The 21393-nt window shown below is 42.4% G+C and overlaps 1 protein-coding gene across 1 annotated transcript in view; it reads right to left on the minus strand.

The window, feature by feature from the left end:
• Nucleotides 1–906: 906 nt before the first annotated feature.
• TNNT3 (troponin T3, fast skeletal type) overlaps nt 907–21393 on the minus strand; it is a 32624-nt gene continuing 12137 nt past the window's right edge. Inside the window, exons 11-23 of the mRNA XM_032444869.2 lie at nt 20543–20554; nt 18977–18991; nt 17028–17039; nt 15479–15496; nt 10268–10286; nt 9384–9429; nt 8473–8589; nt 8096–8173; nt 7726–7839; nt 7425–7534; nt 6532–6622; nt 3712–3752; nt 907–1305 (exon numbers count right to left, since the gene is read on the minus strand). Coding sequence (XP_032300760.1) covers nt 1257–1305; nt 3712–3752; nt 6532–6622; nt 7425–7534; nt 7726–7839; nt 8096–8173; nt 8473–8589; nt 9384–9429; nt 10268–10286; nt 15479–15496; nt 17028–17039; nt 18977–18991; nt 20543–20554 — 722 coding nt within the window. The 3' untranslated portion in view covers nt 907–1256. The remainder of the gene's footprint in view (nt 1306–3711; nt 3753–6531; nt 6623–7424; nt 7535–7725; nt 7840–8095; nt 8174–8472; nt 8590–9383; nt 9430–10267; nt 10287–15478; nt 15497–17027; nt 17040–18976; nt 18992–20542; nt 20555–21393) is intronic.

The raw sequence follows: 21393 nt of genomic DNA on the forward strand, positions 1-21393 counted from the left end.
CTGTGATTCTGTGACCACCAGCCCATCCCCACTGCACATCTATGCAGTTCTCAGACTCCTCCAGGAACAGTGACTGCGCCACCCCCCTGTGCAGCCTGTGCCATTGCCCCACCATCCCTTCCCAGAAGAGATTTTTCCTAGTGCTCAACCTGAAATGTCACTTCTCACAGGGATATGGCCATAAATGGGTTCATTTTTACCAGCCCTGCCAACACAGCAAAGTCTTCTGAAATCTCCTGGATGTCTGTCCTGCTGTCTTCATGATGGCACTGTGGTTTTCTTTTCCTCACTGGTCACCGCAGCATGTATGTGACCCAGAGAACATAACCTGACACTGAAAGTTTAGTATGAAACCAGGTGAGAAAACTCCTTCCAATGAGGTGCCTCCAAGCAGCTCTACACAACAGCTCCACATTCGTTAGCAGCTGTTCTGTGTTTCTGTCCCCATCTGATATTTATATTGAAATAAATACTGAATTAGTTGGATATCAATGCTATATTTTGATTAACTGCCTCAACAAACATTTCAGCATAATACTGTAGTTAAAAGTACTCTGTGCTGCGACATCTGCATTTAAGAAATGCCATGTGCTGAAAGCTACTACTTCTGCGGATTCATTCCCCTGCACCCAAGTCTTTGATTACTTTCATCACTCACATTTTTAAGTCTGCTTCAACTGCATTGGCTTCCAGACAGGAATACTGATTATGAGCTCCCTCAGAACGGAGTTGGGTTTTCTTATCTGCCTGCATAGTGGCTGTATATCTGGCCCCGAGTCCTGGTCCTCGGTTAATGACACTGAACCTCATTCCCATTTGCTGAGCCAGTTCAAATCTTACTGGATAAGCATTTAGTTTAACCCTTAGTTTCCATTAAGTAAAATACAAAACACCATTCCAGAGAGCTGTTGTTGAAGTAGGTACTGGTTGCGCTTTATTTACAAAATCCAGGGATTTGTACACAGCAATCTACAGGACAGCATAGGGCTGGTGTTAGGAGGATAAAGGACATGCTCAGCAGGAATTGAAGATGCCAGCAAGGAGTCTCCCCAGTTCCACAGGGAACCTGCTTCCTTTTGACTGAGGAAGCCACCAGACCCCTCCAGAAAGAAGAAAAGCAGCAGCAATAGCCAACACAGGCTGATGTTGCAATTTTAGTTATCGCTGAGGCACAGGAACACAAGTAGTTTGTGAAGGAAGAAGAAGGAGACCAGCAGGGTTTTGACACATCACTAAGGGCCATCCTGCCTGGTTCTTTACTTCCAGCGCCCGCCAACCTTGCCTTTGGCTCCTGCCTTCTTGCTGCTGCAATACAAAAGGCAAGAAAAACATGTCAGCTTGAAGGAAGCAGTAGGGTGCTCTGTGACCACTACTCATTTCTGACTCTCAGATTAGCATTGAGCTGCTTTTACTTTTCACATGCTGGGCACACCCATTATAGAGCACACCCTGAGGAAAACATTGTGGATGTTGTGGAAAGATTTTCTGCTTCAGAATCTTAGTGAAAGGCCAGGATGTGCATTCCTGGAAGAGGTGGACCCTTCCAGATTCCTGCATTAACAGGACAGAAGTCCAAGCAACCTCAGAATTAAGCAACAAGACTGCCCTGCCACAGATTTGAAGTCTCCTGAATTCAGCTTTGCTTTGATCTGGTTTTGAATGTGTTTCTAGAGAAAATTTTCTTCTCATCAGGGAGCTCTTGTCAAGTTCCCCAGTCCTAGCTAACTGGTAGCTAAGATAACAAGCTGAACAGTAATTTAAATAGAACTAAAAACTGTTTCACTCTAGCACAGGCAGAGTAACTTCTTTCTTAGATCAAGTCTCCAAAACAATTCGAAGTTTTTAAATGCTCCCAGTATTCCAATCTTGCTCATATTGTATGTGGGAGCAGTCCAGCTACAGTCTCCACACAAAGCAAATTCTCTCCAAACGTCATCTTCTTGCATACAGAAGAACAATCCTGCATGCAAGCCACTTACCTTCTGACTGAGAAACTGGCATGCCTGGAGCCACAGAGGGACATCAGGCATGAAGTTAGTCAGGTTAGATTCTGCACTGACTCTCATTGGCAAGACCTTGGCTTTTGGGGCACAACACAACACCGAACCCATCTCGCACACACAGGACAGTGAGGCTGCTTCTTGAAACAAAAGCACATGCAAAATGGAAGCATGCCTTTGACATGGAAGAAGAGAGACCTGCTTTGGAACCAGTGATTTCTCCAGAGAACAGAGAAAGATAAGGAAGACACATCTGGGGAGATCTCTGTAGCACTGCCCCTCCCGTTCAAAAATGCTGGCTGTGTTTATAGAACGGTGTAACACAGTGACACAGACAGTACATATAGTGGATACTTTACCTTAAAACCAAGTTAGACTTGATCTATTTGAAAAATGACCTTTTGCAAGAGAGACAGTTGAAAGTTTTCTGCTTATGTTAAATTCATCTTCGTGTTGCTTTTGCCAACTTTCCCACAGGTTCAAAATCCAGTATAGGAACTCTATAGCTCCTCAAATGAAGCCAGAGTCCTTTTATCTCCACAGACGCCTGTACTGTTTGATGTTACGCCTAACCTTTAGAATGTTCTTAAGGAGATTTAATAAAAACCTGTAGCAAAAGGATCACTTGATCCTCGTATAACACATCAGCAGACATTGCTTTGGAATGCTGCAGTCTGTTTTGGATAGAAATTCAAATACAGAGAAATCTCATGAGCTGTGGGCTTCCCAGTGTAACCTTTTCAAATACTGTCGTACTGTGCTGGGAATACATCGTATCTTTTGGGAAACAGTTATTCATAACTAATACAAGTTGCAGTGCCCCTCAAAAGAGCAGTGACACCCAGACAAACCACTGCAGCTTTCTGCAGCTGCACATTCTGTTGAGGTTTATCAGTCTAGAGGTCTGTATAGAAAATACCATGAGAAGTTTCATTCTTATGTTTGGCATCTACAGGCAACTGAGCTCCCTTGTACAGTGTTCATCTGACAAGGCAAGGTTGTGTGATGAGGTGGGGAGGCAGTGCCTGGTCAGTCCTATCAGCCAAAGCTGTCATGAGAGATCATCATTTCATCCTGACATCGCTTTGCTTAGGTTAGGAAACATTGAGAAGACCAAATCCCATCAGTGCAGAGTTCTCCTCCGTTGCTTCTCTGCAGCTGCTCCTTTATGTCTTACTCTTCTACATGCTCTAGCTCCCAGGTTTCTTGTAGCCCTAGCCTCTCACAAATTCACTGCAAACATGTAAAACAGTTAAAGACAAGAGACCCAAAAAATCAGATTAAATAGAAGTCATATGAAGAAGGAAAGTGGGAGAGAGGAGATGAGTGAAAAGAACTTAAAACAGTATAATCCTGTGATGTTAGTTTTGTTACACACCATTCTTAGCAGTCACTTGTTTACCCTTTGTAAACAAGAGTCATATTTCCTTGTGTAGTAAAAGCATCTCAGTCAGGTGTTTGAAAATCCCAGCAATTAGCAGATGGAAATTGTGCAGGCATAGCATGAAGAAACATGATTTTTATTTACTAGCTGTTACGTTCACTTCATTGTGCCCTTCATTTTCTCAGCGTGAGGCAGAATGGGAGTTACCCTTCCATCTTTAGCCTCATTTTGTTGCAACAAGAAAATGTTGTTGAGGCTGAAGTGACTACTTTGAACACTTAGAAGATATCCCCAGCCAGGAGCTAGGAAGGGGATATGGGTACTTACTGTTTCTGAGCCTGATCAATCCGGTTCCTGAGAGTGACAATCTGAAAACAACACACATGACTAGGGTTTTTAGGGATAAAGAAACTTTGGTCCATCACAGAGAGGAGAGTTTTACCTGCTGAAGTGCTGGGAACAGGTGCCTGTGATAGGGATTAATACTCCCTTTGAAATAAAAGCTTACTCAAAGGAGAGAAATGTTACTCTTTGGCGATAAACCTTTAAGCCAATTTCACATTTCAAGTGAAGAAAGAGCTAGAATTTCCTAATCCTTTCTAGTAAAGTCTCTATCCATACAAATTAATCTACCATAAACTCACACATCAAACTGCAGGCAGATGAGCTGGAATGAGCTTCACTCTGACCAACTGGAAAGCTCTTTCATAGCCTCACTTTGTGTATGAGTTGATCTCACCTTCTCCCTCTTTCTCTACTCCTACATGTTAGGAAAAACATAAGCTTGAAGTCCAGTAGATTTTTGGATGGGGACATCAGGAATGGAGGCCACAGATTCTACGAGAATACCTTTGTTAGCTGGCAGAGCAGGAGATGAGAAGCCTGCAGAAGTCACCACCTTCTTAGTCACTCATCTAATTTTAAAGGTGCTGAAGATAACAATATTAAGGAGAGCTTCAACAACAGCAGAAAAAAAATGTTGGAGTAAGGGCTCTGAACATCTTGCCAAGCTCTGTTGGTGACTGCAAGCCATTGGAGCATCTGTCTGACAAAATGCTGTCTCACTTTTTTTTTGCCAGGGGTAGATCTAGATTTCAACCTGACGCAGGGAAAGCGAACACCTACCTTTCGCAGCGTAAGCACATTCTGGCCTGCCTTAGCATCCCAATCCTGGCCCATAGCCCTAGACTCGCTACGAAATCCCAGGACCTCCAGTGCAGTGGAAAAGCCACAGAGAATGAAAGTGTGACAGGGAATCCTCTTTTGCCCCCTCACCTTCTCATCTGTAACCGAGGTTCTACCTAGCTTTTCTCATACGGAAAAATGCACTGGCCAAGACATACACCTTTCCTCCTGCTTCTGGTATACTTCAAATTTTTTGACTGCCACTGCATGTCCAAGAACCAGTAACCCAGCATTTGAGTATTTAAAGCAGTGTTTGATATTCCCCACGTGCAAAACAAAAATAAAAAGTCATACATTCAGGTTGGCCCAACAACTGATATTTCCTGGGTTGCGTCTTTCCATGGCAAACAGACAAAATAAGAGACTGAAACATTAGAAGAACAGGACAATACAAGGAAGGAAAGAGCAGCTCATCAGCTGCTTTTGTACTTACTCATGGAATCTGAAATATCTGCTGCAGCAGTTTAAATTGTTTGTGGTAACTGGCTGTTTTCCACAAATGTGGAGGAAAAGCAGCTCCCTCTTCAGGTTGACCCAAGGACTTGAGACTTACCTTCACTGACAACCTTGCCATAGTGACCATTACACTCACTCTCCAAGGAAGCACCAAAGAGCAACAGATTCTAGAGCCAAAGAACAGCTCCATTCCTGTGTGTTCCGATTTCTTCCTTCATCTCTCCCTTATATCCTCACTCATCTCTCCCTCATTCTTTGCTCTTTTCCCTTACATTCGTATTTCCTGCTGTTTCACACTCAGCTGACCTGTTATCATTAAGCTAACCCTCTTCAGTATTTTGGATCTGGGTAGCCATTAAGCCAGGAGGTGAAAAACCTACCCACACTCCATACCATTCTTTTCTATGAGGTCCGGGATACTCCTTGTGCATCCCTAAGCTTCTGCATCTATCTCAGGTGTGTTGTAGTGATTCCTGCATGCAGCTAGAAGCAGAGGTTTGGACAGAGATTTGACAGATTTGTAGAGATGAATTGAATGGGCTACCTGCTCAGTTCTTCAGCTACAACCCTGTTAGATCCTGACTCTTCTCCTAAATTACTTCATCTCTTTTCAAAGATCACAAAGGGAGAGAAAAAGGAAGTGAAGGAAGCCACACAAGATGCATTTTTCTCTTTTCTCTCGGCACTTGGAGCCAAGTGCCAGTTTCTTTCTGGCACCTGACCTCTGACCATGCTGCAGGCTCATGCATTTGGTAGCCTTTGCTGCTGCTGTTACACAGGCAAGTTCGTTGTACTTACAACTTGGAAAGCTCCTGCAGCCTGCAACGTAGTGTTAAAATCTAAGAGAGATTGAGACAATTACATTGGTGTTGCTCATTCCCTGTCAACGTGTGTCTGTGCAATTGGGAATCAAAAGTAGAGCAAGACAGAGTGATCCAGTAGGATTTCTCAGCCACTGAAACCTGGTGTAGGTAACTTGTTGTAAAGGAAACCTATCCACTTTATGTTACCAAAAGACAATGCAGTCAGACGCGCCTGTCTGGAGGCAGGTTTCAGTAACTCCAGACCACTCAGTCCAAAGGGAATCTGTCTGGGACAGGTATAAAACTTCAAACATACAAGTGTTAAATCAAAGACACTTAAAAACATTACTTTGTGATGGAGGTGAATGAATTGAGACTCTGATTTTTTTTTGTACCACTGTTACCTAGAAAATAAATAAGAATGAATAAAGTGTGTTTGAACAGGAGCATTTTCCATTGGCACTGGCTTTCCAAGAGGGCACTGAAAGCCTTGAGTGTAATCTATTAAATTTCAGCCTAAAATGTGAAATCTATTCCAACTACATCAGGGGGACTATAGTTCCAGGTGCATTTCTGCTTAAATAATCCAAAAGGTCATTGAAGAATTGAATGATTTTGCTGTTGTGTGGCTTTTGCCAGAGGATTCTTGGAGATTTTAATGTTTTGGAGCTGGTATCATTAGAGAAATGGCTTTTCCACTCACCTCATATTTTTTCCTCTTTATTTGCTCAGTAAAGTCATACTTTTCAGTCTGCAGCTGGTATAACCAGTCCCACAGTTCCTTAGCCTTGTCCCTGTGCGTTTGAGGGGAAAGGGCAAGAGGAGAAACACATCACATCATGTATTTTCTACAGTTTTCACATCATTAATATGAGAGATTTTTACATTTAGTTCAGTTCCATTCATGCATTATCCTGGCACTTTTTTTCTGGCCTCTGAAAGCTACCAAATTCTGAAAGTTAGTAGAGGTCACACTTCCTCACATGAGAACCTTTTAGCCTTCTACTCTTGCATGTACCCAACACTCATATACTTCTGTTAGATTTAATTTTCCCCCTAACTTGTAAGGATAAAAAGAGTCCAGGGGAATTAGATGAAAAGGAAGAATGTCCAAATGCCTCAGATGAGCAGAGCAGCTGCCATTGTGCAATCTCATCTGCTTCAGGGCTGAAGTTAAACTCCATTGTGTAGAGTTCAGGCTATCAAGTGAAGACTGCTCAGCACCTGAGCACTCAGCCCCCAAGACTCCAACCTCAGTGCTATTTGTACTCATAACTTAGCAGCTCTAACTACCCTGGCAACACTGCGATGGTAGAAACCAATCTGAGTTTGTTCATCTTATTTCAGATCTGGGCTTAAAGTTTGTGCCTACTCCACTGGCTGACACTCTAATTAGGACAAGCTGACAGGCTATTTCAGTAATATCTCATGCCTCATTTCCCCCTCTGTTCTTCAGACCAAGGAAAAGCAGAGCTTGATATTGTTCCTTGAGGAATTTCAAGGAAAGCCTCTTCCCTCATTCTTTTGCTAGAGAAGACCCCAGGACAGTAAGTACAAACTGGATTACACTGCAGTAAGTGAAGGTAAACATGTTACCTCAGCTTGTCTTCATTAAGATGGTCAATGTTCAAGGGCTTGCGCCTCTCTGCCAGAACCTTCTTCTTTGTCTCTCTAGCTGTTTGCTTCTTCCCTCTCTTCTGATCAGCCTGTTTTCAGAACATCAAGTCATGTCAGTCTGCAGAAACGCAGACTGCACAAAATAAGTTCATTAACAGAGCATGCAAGACAAGTTGCTAGGGACCCATAAGAGGAAAAGTTGAGTTTTTTTTTTCCTCAGCTTATAATAAAGACTCTTTCTTGTCAACCCAGTGGTTTTACACTTGGTCCATGCATTTACCTTTGCCAGATAGCTGCTGTATGAGGCACCCATAGAAGACAAAGCCTTCTTCTTCTTGAGATCATCCTCAGCTTTTCTCTTGGCATCCTCTTCCTCTCTGCGTGCCTTCTCCTCCTGCAGAGTGCAAGACATAGAAACAAGTTACTTTAGGGGAGATTCTCAGCTTCTCCAGCAACCTGTTGTTACTACAGGGACTGTGATCAGGTAAGATATATTCACATATACTGGCAATTCCCATGTCCTGCCCTTGCTTTAAGAGGATGGCCATCTCTTCACCAGACCAAGACAGACAGAACCTGTAGTTTCTTTCCATCTCTAGAAATCTCCTCTACCTGGGTGCTGAAACAAAAGGAGATGAGACAATGCTTACCGCAAGCCGTGCTTGACGCTCTTTCTCCTTCTCAGCCCGGATTCTCTGTTGCTCTGCTCTTTCAGCTCTGCGCTTCTCCTGCAAGAAGAAGTGACAGAGGCTTGAACTCAGCCCCATTACTTCATTTTCCTCCCGCAGTCCCCACCACCAAGAGCTCTGGTACTCAGTGAGCCATCAGGCTCCTTTGCCAGGACGTGCAGGATGGGGCTGACGTGCAACCAGGTGCAAAATGGAGATGAGTTGTGAGAAGAAGCAATCTGGGGGTGACATTAATCATTTCTATGCACAACAATGCTACCAAAGTAACAAGTTTAATGGTTTAAATTCTTATCTTTATCTCCCACCTAGCACCATGGATGAGCAGTACAAGGACTCACAATCCTCTCCTTAAGGGCAACCAGCTCCTCTTCTTCCTTTCGCCTGGCCTCAAAGTGGCTGTCAATCAAGGCCTGCAGTTCAATCAGGTCTTTGTTCTGCCTCTTCTTTTGGATGTCCTAGAAGAGCAACAAAAAGCTTTCAGCAAGCCAGTAGTGCACTAGAAACACACCCTGCAGACTCCCAGCATTCTGCCAACACACACACAAACAAAAGCAGAAAGTGTTACTGTTATCTATGAGCTAGATTCTGCACATGTTGATGCAGGTCAGAGACATTCAGAGGCTCATCCAGGTGGTGACCAGGAGCCCAGAAGGGAACAGAATTCACAACTTCTATTTCACTGCATAGAGTTTTACCCTTAGCTGTGCTTAGCAGCCTCCTACATACAGAGTTCAGCCAAAGGACTGGGATACATACCTTACCTAGAAAATGCCCCTGCATTTCTGAGTAAGGCAGACATTTCTGCAGAGATTTTCAACACTAGCAGTTTTTCAGTTTCATGTCAGCTTTCTAGGAAAGCATTTGGATTTCTGTTGTTAAACTTATGCTGTAATTTCAGGTGGACTTTGTCAGCAACAGCTGAGCATAGACCTGCTTTATTTCATCTATAGCAGAGGGACAAGGGATCTTAGAGATCCTGAAATTCTTGCTCCTTTTGCTCCAAACATTCAAGGAGTAAAAACAACCAACCAAGTAAATAAAGTTTTTGTCTTGGCCATATTAGTCACAAATGTATCCAGAGGCCTTCAGAGAGGATAAGGCAGCCTCCAGTGCAAAACACCAACAAGCATTCATTCTATCCTGGATAGTATCTTCAGCTGTGTTCAGTACAAGTGGAGTAATATGGGTCTGCACACATGTATAGCTCAGGTACTGACAGGCAAACACATACAGCCTCAGGAATACTCACATCAAAATCTACTTTCTCACCCTCTGGTATTTTAGGAGCAGTTAGCCTGCAGAGAGACAAAATCAAAAGGGAAAGGGAAGGAGTAGGAAAAGGAATAACAGAAGGGCAAAGGGAAAATGGAAAGGGGAAATAAGAGGGAAAAAAGTGAGAAAAGAGAGGAAAAATGAATTTTCATGTTAGGAAATAGGCATGTCCTGAACTGATCTGCCCTTGAGAATTATGCTGACAAAGATAAATGTTAACAGAGATGCAGAGGTGTGAAACAGCAAGTCAATTGAAAACTAATCCAGAAAGCATTAGAGACCTTTCAACTTCATGGAGGCTTGTGCAGAACAGGGAGTCATCCATGAAAACACTTTCCATTCCTAAAATCTACCCCCTACTGGACAGAAACACAGAGGCCCACAAGGCTGTCAGTGCAGTGCTGCACTCCTTGTTCTGGGTACTTAGCAGAGTGGGAAAGGGAAGACACTGAAACCCAGAGCCAGAAAATCCTTAGGAAAACTTAATTAAGCTCTAGCAAGCCCAGCCCAACATTTGCCATCCCTCCAGCAGTCAGCAATAGATGGAAGGGTTGCTCCCAGCTACAGGCTCTCACAAAGAATTTACTGCCAAGCCACCTCATTTCCACTGGAAGCTGGGGGATATGGACAGTTTGTGATTTCCCCAGCTCCATGAAAAACTTGTATGAAGATCCCGGCCAGTAACTGTTGCTTAGGTGCCCCCTGGCAGGAGCAGATGTCCTGAAAAGGGACACAGGATGTTGGATGAGGGAGGGTTATACAAAGGCTTCTGATGGCCATTTGTGTAATAGGCACTACAGGCTTCTGCTTGATCAGAAACACGATCACAGGGTTTTGAACCTCCCTACCCTTCATACTTACTTTATTCTGGGCTTCTCCTCTGTATTTGGAAACATGGAGCAAAACAGGAAGGGAAAAAGAAGGAGAACAGTTAGAACAACAGAGATCATGCCAGCTGCTAAAGTAAAAGGAGGGAAGGGAAATTCAATCTTAGGGGAAACATCCCAAAGAAACTGGTTAAATCACAAACACTTCCAAAAGAAACATACAAGCTCACATACCCCTTCTGCTAGGAGTGAATCTGTTTTTACCCTTAAAAAAGAATTTGGCAGAAAAGAATCAAGAGATTGTTTAAAAGTCCCAAACGTAGCATCTGGAAGGCAGTGCTTTCATCTAAATGATAAATTATTTTTCTCAAAATATCCTGAACAACTTCTAAAGGAGGGCAGCTGGGCATTCAGGTGGAAGAAAACATGGCTTGTTTCAATCAGCCCTTCATTCACTGAAGTTTGCTTAAATTTGTAGTGGAGACTCTGAAAAGATAGGTTTGGCCAATTTACATTAAATGCCTCGCATGGGGGCCAGGAGGGGAAAGAAAAAACTGTAGGGTGCCCATCAAACCCCACTTGGAAAGGCTATCGTCTCCTAGTGAGCAAGATTACCATTAGTGGCAACAGAAATAATCTTTGCATCACCAGGAAAGGTGTAATGCCCTGAAAGGAGGGCTAAGCCATCACAGAGACTGACAGTTGGAGGTGTCCCCCTGCAACAGGTGACCTTTTCCTGGCTCTCAGAAATGTGCTGTCTTAAGGAGTTTCTTGCTTAACATTTGTGCTTGCAATCAATCCCCCTTCCCTGCTATGCCTTTTATACTTTAGTTATTAGCCCCAGTCTAATGCCAATAAATTCAGCGCAGTTATTCTCACAAATAGAAGTGAATTAAACTTATTTATTCTGGAACAGTCTCACAGGGGCTCAAATTGACTTTCATAACCACATGCTACATTTGAACTTTCAGGGATGCTGGATTTTGTTGTACAAGACTTTCCCTGTGTTGGTTCAGTGGGAGGAACGGAGGTAAAAAGCTCACAGACTATTAAACCTGGTAAAAACAGGCAGCTTTGTAAAGGAAAAAAGAAGCCTGCCTCCCTCAGGAGTGGTTATCCATATTGAGATACAGAAAGATATTACACTACCTAATAGAATGTAATACATTACATTATAGTACATGGTATTAATTTCATCAAGTGCTCATTTGCATCCGCTTTGGGACTGACTGGGGAAACTGAGAAAAGGAATGGGAACAGAGAATAAAAAATATAAATAAAAAATAAGGGAGAAAATAGCAAAAATTGATAGTAGAAAATATTCAGTGGAGATGCTTGCAAGGATATCAGATAATCAGAGACGTACAAAGTGACTGGAAACGAGCAACTGAGAAGATTAAGGGAAAAGATGTGAGAGGTGAATAAAGGAGATCAGAAGCAAAGCTTTCTTTTCTCTCACATATCAATTTTAGTAGTGAAATTTTTGAGGTAGGCACTTTCCTCACATACTACAAGAACGCTGCCCTCTAAAACATATTTTAGCAGAGGCCTCTAAAATCCAGAGCAATGCTATTAAAATACACGACATGTAATTAGAAAAGATTTAGAGCAGCTGTATAAAGGAAACCACAAATCACTTCTGAAGAAAAATAGGCAAAGAACATAGTTCTGTGTTTCTACAGTTATTTTTTAAATCATTTTGCTTTTCAAATAGCCAGTGAGCTTATTAAAACATAAGTTACAGTGCTCCAGTTTTGTCTTTCAAACTGGACAGTGGAAGTAGTCATGATTAACCAGTCTACCAGGGATGTTAATTCACACAGGATTCCTTTCCCTCATGACATAGCCAGATAACTCCCATTAACACTCCTGTTTAACTGAAGGCTGTCAGTTAGTAACACTTCAGGGAGAAAAAAAGAGGAGAGGAAATGACGGATTTTGTTTGTTGACCTTGAGTGCCAGGATTGACATCTGTCTGTCAATGACTGGGTGAATTTGGCTTCAGCTTCCACCAAATCAGCATTTTAAATGTAATTAAACCAACAAACAATTGTCAGAAATAAATAAATGTATGAATGAAAGGTAGGTTAGTTCTCTTGAAAAAAAATAAATAAATACGTAGTTAGGATATTTAAGGTGCCTGAAGAAAACCAGAAAAGGGGAAAATGAAGAAACAGAAGAATTTATTTAAAAATGAGCAGTAATTAAGATGTCCTTTGCAGTGCATGATCCAGCATGGTCCATACTGAATGCACCAAAAGGAGCTCAGAGATGTGATTTCTTTTGAGATACCCCATCTTTCATGAGGAGATTCAAGGAACTGGGCCAAAATTTGTGGAAACACAGGACAGGAATTGTCATAGCAAACTCCTGTTCTTGGTGGTGGATTTTGGCTGATCTTGTGCTCATTCTGCCCACGGAGCATGGAGCTGTGACAAAATCCCCAATATACATTCCTGCCTAAAGAAGGCAAGACCACTGGAAATCCAAGTTCATTGACATGGTGATTAGAGGTAGAATCTCTGAATTTCTGGTTTCCAAAAGAGTTGGTTCAAAGACAACAGATAGCACAGTAAACACAGCCTTGCATTCTCCTGCGCAGTCTGTGAGATGTTCCCATCACACTCCTCTTTATGCAAAATCCATCTGATCTGCCTTTACTTCAATCAGAAATCCCTAAACACTCTTCTTTGCCCCACTGCTGAGAAATAACATCTCTAAGGCATAGCATGTCCTTGAAAAACAGTATGCTATTAAAAAAATAAGAGGAAAGAAAAAGAGGGAGAGAAAGAAAGAGAAAAAGATCTCATTTTTTGAAGTGAAAAGTGATGCGAGAGACTCTGAAAGGTCCTCACAGGATATCCCTATAATTTAAAAATAAAATCCTGAAAGGTGAGCAAGAAAATTAAAACAAACAAAATGAAAAACAAAAACAAAACAAGAAATCACAGAAAAAGAAAAACTGGTCCCAATGGTGTTGTGCTTCGTCTTTGGGAAACATCTGGCCAAACATTCTAGGGGTTGAGGCTACACAATTTAGCTACTTCAAAGGCTTTCAAAATCCACAAGAGCCTTTCTACACCTTTAAAGTGATTTTGCATTTAGCTCCAGGGGCTGAAGTTACCTGCCCCCACGCAAGAGCAAAACTGACCCTTCATAGATTTGGTCCTTTCATGATTCTCATTCCTAACTGTGTGTTCCAGGGCCTATTTAACCAAATTTTTTAAAATGTACTATTTAAAGCAACAAATGAGTTGTCCCATTAGTTTGTATGTTCAGTCCTGAGGACAATGTTAAGTGTGTGGTTGGAGCAGAAATTCAAATATCTGCAGATTTCAGCTGGAAAAGCTTGACCTTCGAGGCTGGATGAGATAGGCATACCCACACAGGGCCCAGTTCCATTTTTAACCATGCCAGTGGAATTTAAGAGAGACTTAACTAATTATTTGGATTGGAAAGTTATAATAATGAGAGATGCAATACATGGTATCTATCTGAAAAAGTAAAACAAGCTTCTGGATCTTGGGTTTTACCACCTGCTACCCTAGTGGGAGTATACAAAATTCCTAAGAGTGACTGGATATACACAATGAGTGATTCTTTGCAGCAGAGAGGTTTTGGCCCAGTTCCTGAGTTTGAAATCAGGTGAGGAACAAAAACAAACAAAGAGTGAGATGTTAGAAAGATGATTCTGTTGTCCTAAGACAACACCGAGCTACCATCATAGTATCCGCCTTCTTCATCAGCTGTAGATGGAAGGATAAAAGCAAAAGAAAAGAAGCAGAGTAATCAATCCACAACCAGCACTGTTGTCCTAAAAGCAGCTATCCTCGCTCCCTCCCCACTACGCTGGGAATCTGGGGCTCTCTGGAGATCAAATGAAAAGAGGGAACAAAGAGAGAAGGGTGTCTAGCCCTTTACAACAGCCATGCATAACTATGAAGCAGTAGTAAAATGCAGTACATTGCAAGATGTTTTAGCCAGAAATGATTGTGCTTAATATAGTGCCTTATTTCACTAGGAAGAGGCCAAATCATGAACCAGATGAAGTACAGAGTTGTATTACACATTTACTGGCTCACAAAAGGTAAAGATATGCCCTGTAATATACTCCACACTACATTGCCCAGCACACCTGGAAATAACAAGTTGTAAACTGAACTCAAAAGAAAATCTTTGTACCCCCTGACAGAAACTTTGATTTTCTCTCTGACACTGAAATACTGTGCTTCTGGTCTCCAGTGTCATCCTACAAGGAGCTCAAGGCAGGTTTTATAAAAACAGGAACAAAACATATCCACCTTAGCATAAAAGTTCCTGAATGTCTCTTATGGAAGCTACAGCTTTAGTTATGTAAAAGTAAGGACAAAGTAATAGCTACAGATTCAGACTCATTCTCAGAACCAACAATGCTGGGCTTTCTTACATCCAAACAGCTGCTAGAAACTTACATGAGAATGAGAACATGTAAAGTGGAATGATATGAAGATGGTAACAAAGATGATGACAAATATTCAAAAAATTATTTGTAAAGAAAAACTCACCAATATGGATACCTTCACTGGGAAAAGCTGAGGCAATTTCCACCAGGTAGCAGTCTCCAAGAGATACTGCTTTAGTGGTGGTCAGCCCTTAAATGAGGTCTAGAGGAGATGGAGTCAAGCTCCACCCCTTCTGGGAGCACAGCTAAATTACTCTCACTTGTGCTCCCTCAGGTGATGCAACACTTGCCTCAGCTGATTAATCAGAGGTTGAGGCTGTGATTACCAATTTCCCATACAAAACAAAATATCCAAGTCCCTGAGACATCAGCTACAGATTAACTCTTTCACCTCTTTGTCTCTCAGTTCTGTCTTTCCAGGACAACAAACTACATCAGCCCTTTGTGAAGAATACCTGAGCCCTGCTCAGCCACACGTTGTGGGTCATTGTTTAGTCAGAGCTTTATATATATACATGTACATACCCAAGGGACATACTGACCCACAAGCTCCAAAGAACAAAAGCCTGAGGTCACCGCAGTGAGGCTGAGACCACAGGATCCACACTGCTGTATCTATTTTGTGGAGCCTTTTTTGTTAGCAAGCATACAACCCTTCTCTCTAAGTTTGTCCAAAGCCATTCAGCGAATCTGCTTCCCTCCCATGCTACCTGTGCTCTTCAACAAGGTCAGTGTTTTCAACACTGTTTCCCCAGCTCTGAAAAAGAAAAAGGGGTGAGAGTCTTTAGAGGTATCAGCACGTACCTTCTTCAGGGGCTTCTTCTGCATCATGGTGTGAGCGGCGATGGAAAGACAGGTAATGGGAAGAAAGAAAAAAGGAAAAAAACAGAACAGATATTTAAAGTTCTTGGAAGCCTGAGGAAGAAACCAGGGAATGTGTGAGGGGAAAAAAGTGATTAGTGAATTAAGGCAAAGAGAAAAGGTATCTGGAGAGGCTGTTGGGAGTTAAAGATGCTGTAAGGTTAAAGTAGCAGTAAGTAGGGAGATTAAAGGAGAAGAAGGCTGCAAGGGATCTTTATGGTTAATATTTGTTTCTCTTGCTTTGTTCTCTTCTGCCAGCCCAAGACTCCTGTTCACACACGTTCACACCTGTGTTGCAACTACACAGAGTAAATCAGAAGTCGTGTCACATACCCGGCTCATGAACTTCATGTGTGAAGTGTCATGGAACAAGATGTGATGGAAAATAAGAGAATGAGAAATCTGTTATTTCACAAAGCAAGGGAGCTTTTGAGCCAAAGGGGTGGAAAAGTAGAGAGGAAAAGGGAATGGCATTGAGAAGTAAACCTGAGAGAAAGTAAGTTAATTACATTTGGAACAGCATGTAATCAGAAGTCACAGGAAAGGAAAGGAATTTGGTCAAGTGAAACAGATTTATGATAACAGTGCAATGCTTTAAACAAAGCACTTAAGAGCATTTTATGCATAAAGCACAACCTGACAGCACAACGTACTAAGGTCTACCTTGGTTTGAAATATGCACATGAGCAGAGCACATTCTAGGCACTGTCAGATCCATCCTATTCTACAGCAGCATTCCAGCCTGTTCAGGTTAACATGATGTGTTTGGTAACCAGCTGAAATACCTGCTGTAACTCATCATCAGCACTCAGCTAACTTTCAGAGAAGCTCAGTTCTCTGTTATGGATCTATGGCCCATGCTATTTCCTTCCTTGAAGACAATCTGGATGGTTGTGTAAATTTACTGCTCTGCTTCACATCCATTTGCAATGGAGATTTTCAAACTGGTTACTTCAGAGGAAGAAAATGTTGATTAAAGTCTGTGCAGGTCTACAATTCATTCATCTAACTTCAGCAAGGCAAGAATTGATTAGCGATGCAGATCTGAGGGACAGCTTTCAATCGAAATCCAGCCATACATGCACTGCTGAATATTTTGCAAAGCAGGCATAAGAAAAAAACTAACAATGCAAAATCTCTCCGTATTTATGGTCCTTGCAATTAATCAATGGGTGAAATTCTGCTCTGAGATTTGAAATGAAGCTTTCACTGTAGAATGAAATATTCATTCTCATATCACAGCGCAGGATTTAACCCATTCCACAAAGATGCACCCTGCTGATCTATCCTTTCACAATAACATACATGTTGCCCAGCTTTTAATAATGTTTCCAAGAAAGAGAAACAAACAAAAAAATATATCCAAAATGCATGCAAGGTGCAAGTTATCATTAACAGCTTGGTTATCATCTCCTGTCACCTTGTATTCAATTCCTATGCATGCTGTCCCAGCAGGCAGGCACTGGGGAAGTTTAGACGTTAAATCACATACCTGGAGGGGGGGCTTCATTTAGTAGGAGGTGTCAGGGGAAAAGGATACGAAAGGAAGATAAAAGAATTAGAAGTTATTCAGGAAGGGATCACCTCAAACTTTGGTAAGGTCAGGTTGAAATGGGTATCTTTCACATACTAGGTTATAGGGAGAGTGTTAATAAGTGTGGAAGAGGAGAGCATTTATAGTAGAGTGTGAAGAACACAGGGAGGGGATGTCATAGAAATGAAGGATAAAAGGAATTTGAACGTCAGTGGATTGCAGCCATTTAATCATGCAGCTATAGAAATACTGGACAACTTCAGTATCACCCATGACCCTTACGTTTAAATAAAACAGTTTCACAAGTGTGCACTGCAACCTGTTTCAGTTGTACTCATGCTCCTGTGGGAAAGTAAGCATGAGGGTATGACGGTGACCGCAAGGAAGTCTTGTTCTGGGTGCATCTTTCCTTTTCCATCTGAAGCAGCCCCATCTGAGATCCACCACTGGCAGATCTGGGGCTCAGCTCCACAGAAAAGGAAATATTCAGGTCTATGCAGTGCTTCCCCTAAGCTTCTGGCAAGGTGCTAGTGCAGACTCAAGTAGTTATATCTGTTTCCTACAGGGATGGGAAATTTTAGGGGATGGATTGATTCTTCATGACTGTGATTTGCTTCAACATCTTCAAACTGCTATGAGCAGAAATGCCTCAGAGTAACACATAGGGATTTAGATATTGCATGCTCTGTTGGTTAGATGGAAAACACCACTGAAGTAAAAGAAATAGGGCAAGGAAACACAACAGCAATAGACCTGATCTCATGCAGGACCCAGGCAGCAACAGCTGATATGCACGAGACAAAGGCAGCATTAACAGCACAAAATCTAAATATTAATAAAGTGTGAAGAGCTGCCAGAAGCTCTCAATGTGTTCACATCTCCTTTATAAACCTTCCTCTCGGTTTGTTACAGGCAGATGTTTCCAGGGGAAAAGACAACAAGGGAAGGCTGTAGGTGAGGTCTGACTTAATCAAATCTCATTAATAATTTGTGCAGATTCCAAGCCACTAATTGTGTTAAAGACCAATACACAGGACCAGGGAAGCTGCTCAGTTGGCTTAGGACTGCAGGAGAAGGAGGTGCAGAGCATGAAGAGCAGCTGGTATGGCAGCAAGATGCCCCAGTTTGGGCAAGCTACACTCAGAAAAGACTTAGGAGCAGGTGAGAATTAACAAATGCAGATAAAATGAGAGGAGTGAGATGGAAAATGAGAAGATATGAGAATAGGAAGGGGCTGGTAAGCAGCACACGCATGAATGCTGAAGCATTAAGTCATGTAAAATCAATCAGACATCCCACCCAGCCTCAGACACTGAAGGATGCTGAGCTGGTCTCCCTTGGCAGACAGCAGAGGGGAATAGCTGGGATAGACTGCACTGAGATGTGGCTGATCTCAAAAAACTATGCAAAATGGCACAGAATCACTTGCACACTGTGGAGGATGCTGCAAGTTCAGTTTCTGCTCTTCCACAGAACAAACCTTACTTGCAGCTTTCCTGTCAGCAGCCCAAGGAACCCTCTGAGTCCACTCAGTGGCCATTGCTACAGCTGACACTTTAGAATACTGCTTACAGAAAAGTTGTTACATTTTTCATGCATCAGTTAGCTCTTCCTCATTATTATTCATCACAGGGTAGAGGGAAGTATTACCGATGGAAGATGTAAGGAAGCTGAAGTTACAGTTTATCATTAATATTTGTGCTTTTATCTGGTTCCTTCCACCATCTTTGAATTCCTGAGTATAATATCAGAGTTACTGATTGGCTTTTCTCTTTTTTGGGGGGGGTGATGCTTCCACTTTAACCCATTTCAGAGCACAACCCAATTGTGAAATGGCCAATTGCAATTGAATCTCCAGCACTCAATAACCCTTCACATTCACGCAGAGGAATTCAGAAGTCACATACCTGGTTCATGGACTTCTTTAAGAGGGAAGTAGCAGGTGAGGAGATGCAAAGAAAGATAAGAGAATTAGAGCAGGAAAGAGAGGATCATTAAAAAAAGAAACAAACAAGTTGCAAGTTTTTTAGCCAGGGTTGAGGGGGCAAAAGGGGTAAAAGTCATTAATAAGATTAAAAGAGAGATAGGAGGGGAAATAGATGTCTACCAGAAAATTGTGGGGAGGCAGGAGGGAGGTTGTTTGGAGATGAGATGAAGGTAAATGATACAGTTGTATTAAAAAACACGTAACATCAGTTGGCACACAGATTAACTTGTATTAAAGTCAGGTCCATTACCCATAGGTTTGAACACATGAGAAGGGCACAGAAAACCCTCCCTTATTCATGTGTATAGAAATCCCAGCTCCTGCAGAAATCAGTGGGCATGGAGAAGCTGGCACCCACATCCCCAGTAGCCAGGATTTTACCATCTATAGGGGGCACACCCGTGCAGGACAGTGAACAGAGCACATTCCTGCTCTCAGACTCATGGGCTGAAGTGTAGGCATCCAAAGAGGGACTGGGAGGGGCATTTAAAGGTCAGTGGAGTCAGGCTGGTGAGCAGATGCTCTTGGTAGGCATGATGTATTACCATTTTGCTAATCATACACTCTGCCTTGCCAGATCTGGCATTTAATACACGTTATAAAATCAAGGGCAATAGACATCTTGATATTCCCATGTTTGCAAAGTATGTATTAACCCATGAAAATACCAGTTGTGGTGTAATGGTGGGGGGAAAAAAAGCAAGCAAGCATTTTTTTTCCCCCCCTGAATGGATGTTTTTTTCCCCTATAAATACACATTGCAGACAAAATGATGCTACTTGTTCCAACCCTTAGAAAACCAGGTGTGATGGTGTGTGGCCATCTGCGGCTCACAGCTTCAGGTGAAAATGTTTCCATTTCTGTATGCCTCTGCAAAATTCGTGTTTGTTCCTATGCAGTGACTGGGGCAGGGGACAGGAGGGAACATGATGCTAAGGGATGTGGCATTGCCACTGGGCATGGCTGTCCCACATCCCACCCTGCAGGAGGAGGTGCTCTGGGGAGCACAATCCCTTTCCCAACTGGTGTCTGCACACACAGCCTGTTTAAGGAAATCAGAGCATGAGAGCAATAAAAGCAACACCCAGCCCAACCCAGCACAGCATGCAACTACTGGAGAGACCAATTGTTGCAATAGCAAAAAAAACCCTAATGCACTCCATTAACAAGCATGCATTACAGGACCTTCTCTGCTCAAGCTGTGGAAACCATTGGTGTGGACAAAGCTCTTAGCTCAATATGAAAAACACATGCTCTTCACATCTTGATCAAACCCCCTGCCTTCCAGCCAGGAGGGCTGTCAGGAAGCTGTCAGCTAGATCAGAACAGCAATTAGTACTTATTACAGCTTGTCCTATGTGAGTGAAGCAGCTCCCAGCAATCATGCAGAGGATATTTTCACATTCTCTCCTCTTAAGCCACCTCCAGAATTCCTGCATGTTACTGCTCCAGACATAAACAGGAATTCGCAAACGATGGCACATACCTTCTGCATGAGCTTTAGTGGGTGGAAGAGTCGCAAAACAAAATGCAAAGAAATACAAGAGCGTTAGGAACAACACACATACAACAACCTTGCACGCATACAAAATGAAGGGGAAGTCTGAGAATATGTTGCATGGAAATAAAGTAATATGGATAAAACAAAAAAGCACTACTGAAAATGAGGACACTGGTAGAGATAGTAAGAAGGTAAAGTTGCTTTAAGTGGCCATATCAGATGTCATTTGTCTTAAATGCACATTTCTGCACTTCTGGATAAAACAAACAATCCCACACTGTCAAAGCTCACCCAGGCTTATAGCAGAATTACAACCTGAAGCCAATAGCTTTTTGGTAGCATGTGGCTGCACTTACTATCATGAGATGGTAGCATAGAAACTCCATTGCATCAGTACAGAGAGCACCATCATTCATAATTTACAAAGCTAAGGAATCTAGAAGTCATTGCCAGTAGCACTAAAAGCTAAGAAATGAGCATGAGGAAAGGCTGCCGTAGGAAAACCAGCCATGGGCACACCAGCAGGTTGGCCAGAACTTGGACCAACACAGGTGGAGGTATGAAGTGTTATGCAACCCAAAGAGGCATAGCCTCAGAGCAGAGGGTACCCAAGTTGCCTATGAGCTTTATGTTTCCCTGCACCTTAACACTTTGTTTTCAGGCAACAATTACTACACTGTATCACTAGGACATCATGGATCAAGTCCAAACATGGAGGAAGTGCAGAAGCAAACACAGCTCTAAGTTTAAATCCACACTCCTCTGTCTATTTTCAGCTCCCATTTCCCTTTAACATCTCACACCATTTTGGCCACATCTGAGCTTACTCTGAACAA

The sequence above is a fragment of the Coturnix japonica genome, chromosome 5, assembly GCF_054131305.1.
Source record: "Coturnix japonica strain WE chromosome 5, WE-NBRP24, whole genome shotgun sequence".
Classification (NCBI taxonomy): domain Eukaryota; kingdom Metazoa; phylum Chordata; class Aves; order Galliformes; family Phasianidae; genus Coturnix; species Coturnix japonica.